We start from the raw sequence: 13,904 nt of genomic DNA, 5'->3' as shown, positions 1-13,904 counted from the left end.
GATTAAACAAATGCATTATTATTTAAGCCCATTGCAGGTGAAATGAACTGACAAAATGGTAAAACTTTTGCATGCTTTGCAAATTATGAGCTTTTCGCCCATTTTTTTTAACAAACTATTTTGATATTTTTAATTAGCATACATGGTTTGTACATAAAAAACCAGGAAAAAAAGATTTTTGGATCAAACTGATTATGGAAATAATATAAGCAATGAATTTACTTCAAAATAAACATTTCAGTGAGTTCTTTTCACGTGCAATGGGTTCAATTAATCAGTTTTTAATATGTAATTTACTATTACGTGCTTTGTATAATAAGTTAGTATTTGTAAGTACATTAAAAATATCCGTATAGATGTATTAATTTATTTTTAAAATACAATACTCGTACAATAAATAAAGAAACAACTACCTCCTAAACTATGTTTTTTTTTTATTATTAAATGTTTAAAGGTTTTTTTTCCCCAAATTTAAGAATATATCTTTACTCCAGGAAGTAGACGCAAAAGAATGACTTACATCTATGTGCGAGAAAAGAATTCTGCACTTCTTTGGACATATTTCCAGGGGAAACTCTGATGGTTTATAGAAAACTATCCTCCTGGGAAGTGTTGAAGGGACAAAGTCGCGTTGAAGTCAACCGACAAGATGGAGCGGAGCGGCTTGGTTACCGAATCATCAGAATTATCACTGTCAAATGCCTACAGAAGAGCACAAAACCGTTCCAGGTGGAAGGAGACTGCCACAGATGAGCCATGCCTGGAGTCAGGCGTGATCACCATCCTCAGACATGAGGCACGGATTGAAAAGAGAGAGTATAAAAACAAAGCGTAGATTTTCACGGCCACAGTTATCAATATGTAGGTTGGACTCGTTTCGACGTTTCGACTACCGTTGCAGGAGCCATCTTCAGGGTAAACTATGTATGAGAGAATCAAGTCCAAGTCCAGATTTCTGAGTCTATTTCACACACAGAACTGTACTTTCTAGAATTAATATTGCGGTAAATAATAAGAACTAAAATATTTCTGTTATAGGTATATTACAATAGGAAATAAAGGGTTCTTTATACAAGAAATAAATAAAATCACAGTATTTTCCAACTACGAATTTAATTTCTATTCCAAAATTATACATTTTAAGTTCTTATCAATTAACATGTCAAGGTGCATATGATATAAAATTTTAATAGTTCATAAAAAGCGATTTTTCTGACTTTCAAGTCGAGTTTTTTTTTTTACAATTTTTTAATGCGTTTATAATTGATTTAATTCTTACTTCTATTCTAAAGTTCACTATCAAGTCATAAAAATTCAGTAAAAGAGGATTCTTAAATAAGTGTGCATAGTATAATTTTGCAAAGGAAGCACAGTATATACAATTTAAAGCTTTAATGAAAGCGTTAAGCTTTTTTACTAGGCAAATGCCTAAAAACATTTGTTTATTCAATCATTTACAAATCACCGTTTAAATAAATAAATGTATTACTCTAATTAATTGAATAGGTAATCATCGAGAGTAATTTCATAGGAAATGCGGCGGTGGTTCTTAATCAAACATTTTCCCCCAAAAAAAATCGCAATCAATTTTACATACTATTTTTTGTTTTATTTAAAATACTTTTCTTGTATATCTTATGGTAGAAAAACAATAAAACGAAGGAGTACACAAATCAAGAATAATCTGATTAAAGAACTGTTATATGTGAATGTGATATTTTATATCACAATAGAAGCCGCATCTTCGGGGGGCCACTGAACTGGTTAAACCCGAGGATGTAAGAGCGCTCACCCCCTATCTAATAGTCTGATACTTTAAGGACCTGTTGCTCAATCACAATTTGCCGCACTTGTCGGTAATAACTAACGCGATGAATTGTCTTCTTGGCGGTGCCCACATACACGGAAAAATTTCTCGTCCTAGAACGGAACCCGCTGCCTGGAGAAACTCTCTGTAATCTGGTAACCTTAGTGTCTTTTTGCTGAAAGAAAGTAATCCAGAAGTACGTAATATGCACTTCATTGGATTGAGAAAAGAGGGAAGTGAATTCTTCACAGACTGGGTCAAATTAATTGGACATGATCAATTCCCCGAAATGATTACAGAACTTTTTAAAAGCCTCGACATTTTTTTTGGAAGCCACCAGATTTGTATATTCGACAGGACCTATAACAGGGCCACGGATAGTAGCGAGAAACTCCATTCGGTAATCAGAGAGAGGGTAAAATGGGACAAGACCACAGGACGTTGTGTTGTAACACCTAATAGTCACCATTCAAAATAATTACGTTTTGCGACGTGCGACGCGACGTCAAGTTTTGCGTATTTTAATATTATTTGACGCCGCTGAATAATTATATTATTTAAATATGTAAAGTACTCCAAAACCATAAACAATTAAAAATAAACTTATTTTTCAAAGTTGAAATTGTTTCTGCACAAATTATCATACGCTATATCGTGGTCAAGCTACGTGACCGCGATAAATTAATCATGTTACTTTGTGAGCGGTCAAGTTCCTTAACGACTTTTAAACCACGTCGATAAACATCTTAGAATGAGCAACTGGGCATGCTACGCGTTTAGCAACAGGTATCAAAGCACTCGCCTCCCGTTCAGTAACCCAGCTCTTTAAAGACCTAGGTTTGAAGGACGAGACTTAGTTCACAATAGATCTAAACCGGTCGCAGTGACGCCGCAAGTTTATTTAGCACTGAGTCCAGGACAAGAATAAGACAAAACATAAGATTTAAAAATTTGACAGAAAAAGAAATTTATACTCGTATTTTGCCATAAGAATATCTGTACCTCAGAGGCAGATGGATGCAAATCCAAACGTCAAATGTTCAACAATAGCCCAAAAAATCTACTTTCTCTGAGTGATTTCTAATCATTCAGAACATTAATTTGTATTTTCCGTATCTTAATACATTGGTTCTTTCATTATAATACTTAATATCTTTCAAAATCAACAGACATGATAATAAACTGGATACGAAAATCGAAATTTAATAAATTGCCACAAAAATTTAAAGTACCTATTTCAAAATATAGAAACAGGACGTGCGAATTGAAGAATTATTTTTTCCAGAAGCACTTTGAATAAATAATGTTAGTTTATAGAGAATGCGCATCTTGAACATATACCTTTCAATATTTTACCGTTTTTGCTTGTAATTTTTAATACTATTTAAATGTTATTTGTGTTTTTTTCTTTTTATATACTTTTTTTGGCTTGTATACATAATTTCAATACGTTTTTGATAAAAAAAAATTAACCTGTATTGGGTGTGCGCATATTTTGTTAATTAAAAAAAATGATTTTATTTTGTACTAGTTCAGTATGTATATATACATACATGTAATTTTTAAACTTTTTCAATTTTCTTTCCCAGATTGCATAATGTAAACATTATTTTGAATTTATATCCATGCCTAGTATTCTGTTTTTTTTGTTATTTTCAAGTATTTTTCATACCCTTTTTAATTTGTAGTTTATCATAATTTTAATTTTTCTGCTTTTGTAAATAATATTATAGTTTAAAATTTAAAAACGTCTTTAAAAAAATTGTTATCTGTATGTCCCTAAATGAGTTTTTTTTTTTAAAAACTCCTTGGGAATATTGTATATAATTATGTATAATATGTTTTCAATATAATAAAAAAAAATAAAAATAAAAAAAAATGTCATTTCATCAAATTCTGGATTTGCATCCGTCTGCCTCTGAGGTACAGATTTAATATTGTAAAAGATGAGCTGATCCATATCAGATGGATTGAGCTTAGCAAAGTAATAAAATATGTAAATAATAAATGTGTCTATGCGACCAATAAAATGAAATTGAGTGCGATCTTTCTCCTGAATCTTGGGGTTGACATTGGAGGTCAAACGGAGAATTGGCGAGATTTCGTTCTGCATCAGTCTACCTGCTGAAGTCTCCACACTTGTAACACTTGCAGTCAGTGGGCTCCTTCAGCTTCAAGTCCATAGCAGCCATTTCGGGGGACGAGAATCTCATTCCATCAGGGTCATAGCAGTGGGTCAGGGTGATGATGCGCTCGCGTAGAAAGGTCTCACGGCAGCAGTAGCATTCCTAAAACGCAGCGTATAAATACTGAAAAACGCCTATTTGTAATGATTCTGATTGACCATAGAATTAAGAATAGTCCAGAAGGAGCGTAGAATCATATTTGAATACATCGGGCTGTGTCCGAAAATTCGCCCACTATGCCCTACTTGCGCCGCGCGCATTTGTGATGTCGCCGCGTAATGTTTCACGATGGGAAAAAATATAATCATAACACAAATGTAAGGTTAAAAAAAAGCAATCCGTTAATTTCTCTAAAATGTTATTGTGCACGCGGAAATATTGATCGACACAACAGAGTAGATAAGTAAAGGGTCATTTAATAAGAGTAATTGAATTAATGAACTTTGAAATTAAAATATAAAACAAATTTTATTTTACATCAAACGGATATTTTTATACCATGTTAAATATTATTTGATGATTAAAGATAATGTAGGTCAAATGTCCATCGATGTCTAATTTTCATTACTTCTCTCATTAGATGAGCAAAGTAGGGTAAAAAAATTACTACCCTGGCAACACTAACGAAACGTTCATTTCGTTTTCTTCGACAATCTGACAGATGGAAAAATAATTCAATGTTTAAGTAATGTATTTGCTACTCACACATTCATTTGCTAACTACACGTGAAATGTGATCCCATCCTGTTTCTTTAAGATCCTCGCAGTATTTCTACGCTTTAAAATGACACAACACGGTATAGTTGAATTCAAATCAGTAGTTGCGCACTGAGCGACGTCTACAAATAAATTAATGGGTCAAAACGTAAGACTACTCATTTACGAGTAGTTTTTTCGCTTTATGTTTGATGCTAGTATGCGGTTTCTGGACTATTCTTAATTCTTTGTTATTGACATATTATCTAGGTACATGTCATGCTTCTTATATTTTCAAAGTCTTTTTTTAAATAGGTCTCTTTTTCATGTCGATTATCATTAGTTTTCCCTCTTTGGAAATGCAGTGTTTGCAAAAAATTGACCCGAAGTAAACCAAGACATGGAAGAGAAAATAATTTCTTCCTTCTCTAACCCTTTTTTTCTACTATTGCTTCCCATACGATTAAAAGGTTGGATTAAGTTCCCGGGGCTAGTGCATCAGATGTACAAGGTTCAACCCTCACTCTGCCCCAACTTGATTATTATTGTCTAATAATGAGGTATTTACAACTCTTTGAAAATATCCCCGAAATTGAAATATTTGGACAAATTATAAAAAAGCTAATTCTTTATTTATGAAAATAAAAGTTTGTAACAATAATTAGTGCACGTTGGTGTTCGCTTCTAATATAATATGTCCTTGGTACGTTGGTTTTATATTTGTGTGTAACTACTAAACTGCCCTGCTAAGGCTAAAGTCGTATCTGCTGAAGCAAAATTTACAAGAGATTACTGTTTTATGCTTTGCCGATCTAATTTAATTATTTTTTGATAAAAAAAAAAACAAATTTAAGAGAATATCTTATATTTGAGTAGAACTGTTGGTTTCCCGAATAAAATAAAAATAAATATGTATTATAACAATGAAAAAACGCAAAACGATTTTTTTTTAATAACGACTTTTAGGCTTAACTGGGCAGTATGGTGATGATGAATAGTGGGATGTGCATGTTAATGTAATTAGTGTTTTGACGGAGAGACAGGTACGTCTCGACACCAGTAGACACAGAAAAGTCGGTAAGTGGTTACGTACAAATATTTCCTATCATTTGTTGAAATGTTTGACCACGAAACCAATGCGTCAAATATTAATTAAAATTTAAATACCTTCAGGAAGCCAGTTGGGGTGATGACAGAAGGTTGTACTTGACTGGTGCAAGTTCCTTCACACTTGTTGATAGCTACATCTCCATTGCACGTCCTGACCAATCGACCGATCTCGTCATACTCATCTGTGAATAAAAAAAAACAGTCTTAATCATTCCCTTTTTGGCACGTTTTTATTAATTTTACTTTCTTTTTTTTGTTTTGTTTTGTTTCATTTCGTTTTGTTTCGTTTCAATTTAGTTCGTTTAAAAAATGGGGTGCTGCGTTGGTTTAGACATGTAGAGCGAATGGAAAGCGAAAGAACGGCTAAAAGGATTTACGATGCGAATGTTGATGGATGCAGAAGACATGATACGATCAAGTCTATCAAATACTTGAAGATGGACATGTCTAAAGTAGGAATTATTGGTAAAGTAGGAAGATGTATGAATGTAGAGGAAGCAAGGTCTGTATGCGAGGTCATATGGCGTTCTATCAGAGTTAATGTTGATTACGTTGTTGTCCTTTTATCTTCCAGTGTGTGAAAATGTATGCATGAATTTTTTTTAAACATTTGTAGTATGCCGAATGTTTGATGTGCTTAGCAACGAAAAAATTGCGCAAGTTTTTTAGAGTATTCACAATTGAACAATTATTTAAATATGTATTTTTTATAATTTCAACGCGTTGCTGCGGCGTAAGTTGCTCCATAGTAATTTGTTATCGAACAGTCTCAATGACAAGAAAACGAAAAACCAGACAACATTGGTCTGGAACATTAAACGCACCCTGTACATGGAGTCTCGGTAAAACAAAGTGAACGAATTCATACAAAACATTCCTTTCCTCTAGCCAATTTCTCAGCACATTTTTATTTCATTTTCTTCAAATGGTTTATATTAAATTTAGAAATCCATATTCATTTTATGTTTGCATCCATATTAAAATAACTTCCCGTTAAATATCGTTTTATTTATCGTAAGAATTTTATGCGTTGTGTTTGTTATTACGTTTCAACTCTTTGGATAGGTTATACCCGTTTTAATGTCAAAAATATGGTTATGGAAAACATAATCCATACTTAATATCATCAATTTGAAAATGTGTTTGTTTGTTTGTGTATTCTTTACGTCTCAACAGAGCGACCGATTGACTTGATTTTTTGCATAGAGATTGCCGGAGATGTGAGAAGTAAAATATGATACTTGTTTTTAATCCCGAATAAAAAAAGTACATTGAACAAAGTATATGATACATATCAACAATTAGCAACATTATTTGAAAATAAGTGCCCATGCGGTAATGTGGGATGTCAAAAAGAATTAATTGAGCATGAATTCTCTAATTTTCTATAACTGACCTGCTTTATCTATGGTTTGTTTTTCGATTTGGTTTTGTAGTAGGATTTTGGATTGTATTTTATTTGTTTTGAATTCACAAACAGTAAAAGATATTACAATATTTCGAGGCTATTCTGACATAATGCATTAAGTCAACAGTCTTTATATATTTCAAATACTTTTTGACGTAGGTCCAAGATGTTAATTGCAAATTTTATGAGAAGATTACTCTTTCAAAGCTTTAAAAAAATTTAAATTTATGAAAATTGTGGGAGAAATAATGCGTTGAAAGAACAAAAAAGCTTTTAATGCGATTATCTCGGAATTTGTTTCAATGACTTAATACATTGTCAGTAAAGCCTAGATATATATACAATTCAAAGAATAAAAAATAATTACACTTAACATCTTTCTCTAATTATATGTGAACACCAATAAACACAAAACAAAAATTTTAAATGTGTAAGACGTCTGGTTGTATTTCAAATATATTTATTATACAGTACAAGCACTAGGAAATTAAATGCGTACAATATCGTTGGTTACACGGGTTGACAAGCACTGATTTTACAGATTGAGAGGCGATGGAGTTATTGTTCAAGACGGGGTTGATTTATGATTCCGGATGGCCAAAACACGTGGTGTTTCGGGACAGCCAAACTATCTCTTCCGAACAATATGATGTCTCGCACCGTATTCAGAAGTTAGCGAAAGGACCACAGCCAGCATTCGAACTTTGCTGAGTAGGTACTCGGGATCAATCACTATGATCTGGATTAATAAAATTAAATGTCTGACCAAAGAACCCGGTTGTGGCAAATAAGACAAGCGACTAGGTTAGCAACGGTGGACAATATGACCGTAAAGGATGAGAGCCAAGGCGATCCCTAAGTACCAGAAAGTTCCAAACAAGGAAAGCAGACTGATTAAGCTAGGAGAGCCCTGAGTAGGTGTCTTTCCCAGAGAGAACCAAGAAGATGGGTTAGCAAAACGGTAGAAGACGACCCGGAGTACTATGACTTCTGGAGCCAGAAATCCGCCTTATAAAGGCCAAAATTAAGGGGGGATGACAAATTAGGGCTCTTGCGGGGCATGAGGTAAGCGCGGGTGGCTGAAGGATGTCGGGAGGGCATCGCGTTGGAATGCTAGTCTGCAAACCTACTGCACATGTTAGAGAAGTCGATAATACATAACTATGTTGTACGAATAAGATAGCAATATGCGAAAAAATGTAAAGGGTTAAAAGCGCGTGCTATAAATGTTAAATAGGCCAAAATTTATTTGTGAGCAGAATAACGATGGTACGTCGTCGGATCATCGTATTTCTTTAATAGCGATTGTTGGAAGACCAAGCTATTTTAAATGATAAACGGAAACTCTCATTGATAAAAGACGCAACTAATTAATTACTTAAATAATGACTACCTGATTCCACGTGAGCGAAGCCGCGGGTAAAACCTAGTAATTAATATAACGTAATAAAAAAAAAAAATTTACAATGCACCTTCTTACACTAAATACAGCTATTGTGTATTAGGATTTTAACCCATGAAATTGCCTGTTTTAAAAACTTGAACGTGGCTAACATTCGTTTCTGAAGGAATTTCAAAATTGAAGACAAACCAACAAAATTAAATTATATTCTTTTTTTTCTTTTGTTTTATTATTATTATTTTTTTTGTTTTCTTACAATAAACATAATAATAAAACAGAGTATTAAAAAAATAAAGCATAATTACATATCAACGAAATACATATCAATAGAAAAATAGTAAACAAAAAACCCCACAAATGCATGGTCTGTTCGTGGGTATACAAGAAAATGTTAATGAATTTTTGCTCCTATAATAAACAATGGACAGTTATAATTTTTTTGTATAACATAAGAAAGAAAAAATAAAATATTCTGTAAAGATAATATGGTTTCTTTTATAGTAATTAAAAAAGGAAATAAAAATATTTTTTAAAAAACACAAAAATATTCCTTATTATTAAAGGGCAACAAAATAAATCATAGAAAAAAAGAGTTCATATCTTTAGTTTGAATCCAGAATAGTGCATGTTTTTTAAAAGAAGGAAAATTTTGAAAGTTTGGAATCAATGAAATATTATCAGTAAAAAAAGAATTAAAAATTTTTGGGCCTATAAAATATGCATGTCTCTGTGGGAGCCTCGTTTTACAATGTGGTATTTCTTAAATAATACATATGTTTATCAGTGAAAAAGTATCTTACAATAGAACGACATGTATTTAAATTTACCTGAAAACATTTGTAAAAAAAAATACACTGATTGCAAACTGAAACAGTGTATTCACCATAAAATGGCTTTTCTGCAGGAGTAACGCGAGTATTTGGTCTCCTGTTATTTTAGGAGAAACCGAATGCGCAAATTTGTGTTTGTTTGACTGTGCTCGAGACGTGGCGGAGATGATAAGCCACACTTGTATACTGAAACGCTCCCGCAGTCATGGCCAATAAAGAAATCAGCCAATTCTTCGTAAAAATTCTAGGCTTCAAAAGCTTTCGTCATTGTCTCACCATGCTGGATACAGCTGAGCTGGGCAGTGGTGCACCAGGAACATACTTAAACACATTGAGGTTTATAACTAGAGTAAATATAAGCGTTCGAAATATGTTCCCTCAACCTGCGGCCAATTGGTCGATGTTCGATAGAACGGACTTTAGTCTGTTGCGAGCGTTCGCCAGCTACTTTTCTCCTCGAAATTACTAAAATGCCTATATTTACGCTAAGATACTAAACAAATCGATCTGGAAAAGCGACGGTTTAACCTTTCCCCGGCAAGTAATGTTCTCGAAATAATAATGTGCTGTTCCTCGATCAACACAGCACAAACTATGGCTTGCATGCACCAATGTCCCGATTGTGTCGTATTGCAAACTCGAGACAAGATCTGGACTTTTGGTGTAAGTCTTTATGGTTTTAAAAATTCACCAAGATAGACCGGATCTTGTCTTGAGGTAGTAATTTTTTTTTTTTTTTGTCCTAGCTTTAATTTTATTTAGTTGTATTTTATTTTAATAGTGCCTGTATTTATTATAAGAAATTGTATTTACCATTGTTAGAATGGACTGCATAAGTCCGTCAAATAAATAAATAAACAAATAAATTATCTTATCAAAACATGTTTAAAATGGCTATTTTAATGTCAAAAAAACGTATAATTAATATGTTACAATTCGAGAGTTATATCCTGTCTCCTTCCTGCTCAGTTAGTCGGGCATAAAGCTAAACGACAAACAAAGGCGACGCGTCTGCGAAAGGGAGTGACATACTAATTAGAACTTACAATAGACCGATGTAAACAGTCCGTGCTTTTTACTGTACTACTTGTTTTGCTTGTCAAAGTCGACGTGACGATATTTGCTATCTACTCTGGTTAATCCCTGTCCTTTGGGGACGACTTTTTAGCTCGGATTTGTATGGAATGTTATCTCTATAATATATTATATCTCACTGCTTTAACACCGAAAATTTCGGAGGTGTGTGGTTCGTTCTTAGAGCAATAACACATCACCAGCTAATAAAGTCGCCCGTACGGGAAAATACTATTATATGATTATCAACCACGAAATGAGCTACAGTTTACAACAATACAACGGGCCGTAGGTACTCAGGTCGTGAGTAGCAAGCGCAAACCGAAACCGTCCGTTACACGTTTGTTGTTAAACTAAAAACAAAACCAAAAGTTTGGAACGCTTTTGTTCTATGCGATAGAACGATGGGCTTTTATTTAAGTGGAAGCGAATCATTACTAAAGGGTTGAGGGGAAAATACGGCATATTCAACTTGACATTAGCAAAAGCATTAAATTTAATATTCAACGCCATTTAATAATTTTGAACAATCATACACACACATATATACTAATATAAATAATGAGACACAAAAAATTCAAACATTAAAAAAAAATGCAAACAAACCTTTTGTCAGATGAATTTCAGTTGGTAAGGTTTCACAATTTTCCTGGCCATGTGCAACGGCCAATAGTGACACAAAGAAACATACATATTTAAACAACCTTAACTTCAAAACCATGCTTAAAAATTCAGCCGAATTATGCAATTACAAATCTGGTTCCTGAGAACTGCATAGATTTTTAAATGCACTTTGTGTTGGCAAATTTAAATTGTGTTAATCGCCATGATAACGAAAATGAGACTTAGTAAGAAGTATCGCGGGTTCCAAGAAGAAATAGTATTGAAATGATGTGGAGTAGAATAAATTTACCCTTATATATGGTAGCTTCTTAAATTATATGGAACACTAAGTGACTTACATACATCACCCATTATGGCGACAGGCAGCCCACAAATCACCAAAGCAATTACATTTTTGAGTTTTTTTATTTTAAATACATTCAGAAGTAAATCGAATCAATTAGGATATTAAGTTATAGTATAATCTAAATATAAAGTTTATATTTGAAGCACTAACTTCGCGGTTATTCATTATAATAAAATAAATAAAACAACTTTGTTTTTAACCGCTAATTTTTATATTCCACCGACCGGTTTCAAAGCAAACAAGCTTCTTCGTCAAGGTTTACGTAACTAATGAATTAATTCTTTTTTTGCGATTCAATCTACATTAGAAAAACTAAAAGAAACTTTAATATTGGAGTAAAAAAACACTTAAGATGCTTAAATAATAATAATTTTTCTGAATTCGCAAATCATCTGATAGAAAATAATCATAACTTCAATAAAGACACTGGATTAAAAGTACTTCATGTTGAAAATGAAATATTAAAATTAGACAACTTAGAAATCTTAGAAATTAAAAAAGCTATTCATAATGAGAAAACAATAATTAATAACCAAATGAACAATATTCCTTTTAGACCTCTCCTGTCTTACTTCGAAAAAAATGATATCAAATTACCACCCGTGTAAGGAAAAACGACTTGATTTATTGGGTCCACGTGCAGTATTTAGTGAACATGATTAAAATAAAAAAGGAATCAATTCATTAGTTACGTAAACTTTGACGAAGAAGCTTGTTTGCTTTGAAACCGGTAGGTGGAGAATAAAAATTAGTGGTTAAAAACAAAGTTGTTTTATTTATTTTACTATTGTATAATCCTTTATATAGTATAATGAATCGTAATCAATCGTAACACGTAACACAGAGTCCATTTTTTGTGTAATTTCTTCCAGAATAGGGAAATATCACATACTACGAATACCGATAAAAATATATGAAATAGATTTAGAATAATTCATTTTATTTTCAAAATCAATATGTATATTCGTGGAGAAATATTGTTTGGTATTATATGTGTGTATGTCAATATTTTTGGTTAATGTTATGTTATTTCATCGTTTTGTATGTTTCCCAGTGCAATTTTGTGAACAATTTTTACCGTCTCAATTTTTGTAAAAAAAAATATGTCAAACTGGTGCGTTTTTTCAAATAGTTCAGTCGTAGAGGTCAGGTAGGGTAAGTTTTATGTTAGTTTGATTATTTTATTTTGCTACCCTTGTTATGTCTGCCTTGTTACCAGTTCTCCAGAAGGCGATCATGTAACTCAATTTGCTTTTAACATAGCTTCGTACTTTTCCTTTTTTGGTGTGAAATCTTTAATTTTGTAAATGAGGCTCTGTAATGATTTTTTAAAAATTTTATTAGTAACAAATAAAACTACGATATTACAACTAAATACAATTTTTTACATGAATCAAATACATATATTTACGTTAACGTTTCCCATTACGTAAAAGAAATAAACAATTCTTGTGAACATAATGGGGAGTGACGTATTACAATAGTTTATTTTATTTTAATAAATAAAATTTTTAGGATAACATAAACAAATTACAAAATAGATATAAACGATGTTTTCAATCAGTGTTACATAAAGAAGAATTAAAGATGTAATTTTTCACTTCTTTCTTAAATATATTATATTCCTGGCTGTACTTTTTATTGTCTTTGTTCATTTCATTAAATAAAAATTTTCCTCCGTGAGTATAATGATGTTGTGCAGTAGTTGTTTTTTTAATTTAGGAATTAAGATATTACCACCTGTTCTAGGTCGCGTACTTACGTTTTGTGACCTAGAAATGCTACTATTTATTTTATCTATGTGTATTTGAAGCAAACAATTCTTTTTATATGGCAATTTTATATCTACAGCCTTAAATTTTTAAACTAATTGAACAGTGGGAAAAGTAGACGGTTTTTTCAAAATAACTTTTTATAATAAATTTTTGTATTTTTTCAACCGGTAAAATGATAATGCCATTACTTTGGTGAGTCCGTCTGTGTAATTCGTCCATTTTAACTGTCTCTCTGTGGTGGGTCCCGGGTGTGTCACGTATTCCAGTTCTTTAAAAGTTTGGTTTTCTCTTTTTATTTTGGCGTTATGCATCTTTTTTGTGTTTCGATGAGCCACTGTAACGTCTCTTTGTGAGGAATGTGAAAAATGACAAATTTTGATATAATAAGAGAAAGTCAACACTTAATGTATTAACAGATTTCCAAGATTTACAAAAAAATTGAACCTCAATTCTATAGAAAAATTAAATGGAGCCTTTATTGGTCGACAGCTTCGTTCTGTGCATTGTAGTGAGACAATTCAAAAAGTGAGCTGAACAATTAAATGCAGATCAAATCCATCACAAAATATACGCTATTTACCAGTGTCGCTCAACCAGTAAAGATGAGAATCTCTCCAAAATGTGGACAATAATTATGTCCGACCTT

At 32.4% G+C, this 13,904-nt stretch overlaps 1 protein-coding gene across 1 annotated transcript; it reads right to left on the bottom strand.

Annotated features, from left to right (window-relative positions):
* Positions 1-1,096: 1,096 nt before the first annotated feature.
* Pburs (bursicon subunit partner of burs) lies at positions 1,097-11,383 on the bottom strand. Its single transcript, XM_088242849.1, has 3 exons — positions 11,120-11,383; positions 5,857-5,981; positions 1,097-4,095 (listed from the first exon to the last, which is right to left on the bottom strand). Exons 1-3 carry the CDS (start codon positions 11,232-11,234, stop codon positions 3,925-3,927), a joined length of 411 nt encoding a protein of 136 aa, XP_088098975.1. The 5' UTR covers positions 11,235-11,383; the 3' UTR covers positions 1,097-3,924.
* Between the last annotated feature and the right edge of the window lie 2,521 nt (positions 11,384-13,904).

Source organism: Micrasema longulum, unplaced genomic scaffold (genome assembly GCF_059751315.1).
Source record: "Micrasema longulum isolate JH-2025_06_02 unplaced genomic scaffold, ASM5975131v1 h1tg000020l, whole genome shotgun sequence".
Taxonomy (NCBI): domain Eukaryota; kingdom Metazoa; phylum Arthropoda; class Insecta; order Trichoptera; family Brachycentridae; genus Micrasema; species Micrasema longulum.
This window is presented reverse-complemented; position numbering and strand designations above follow the sequence as displayed.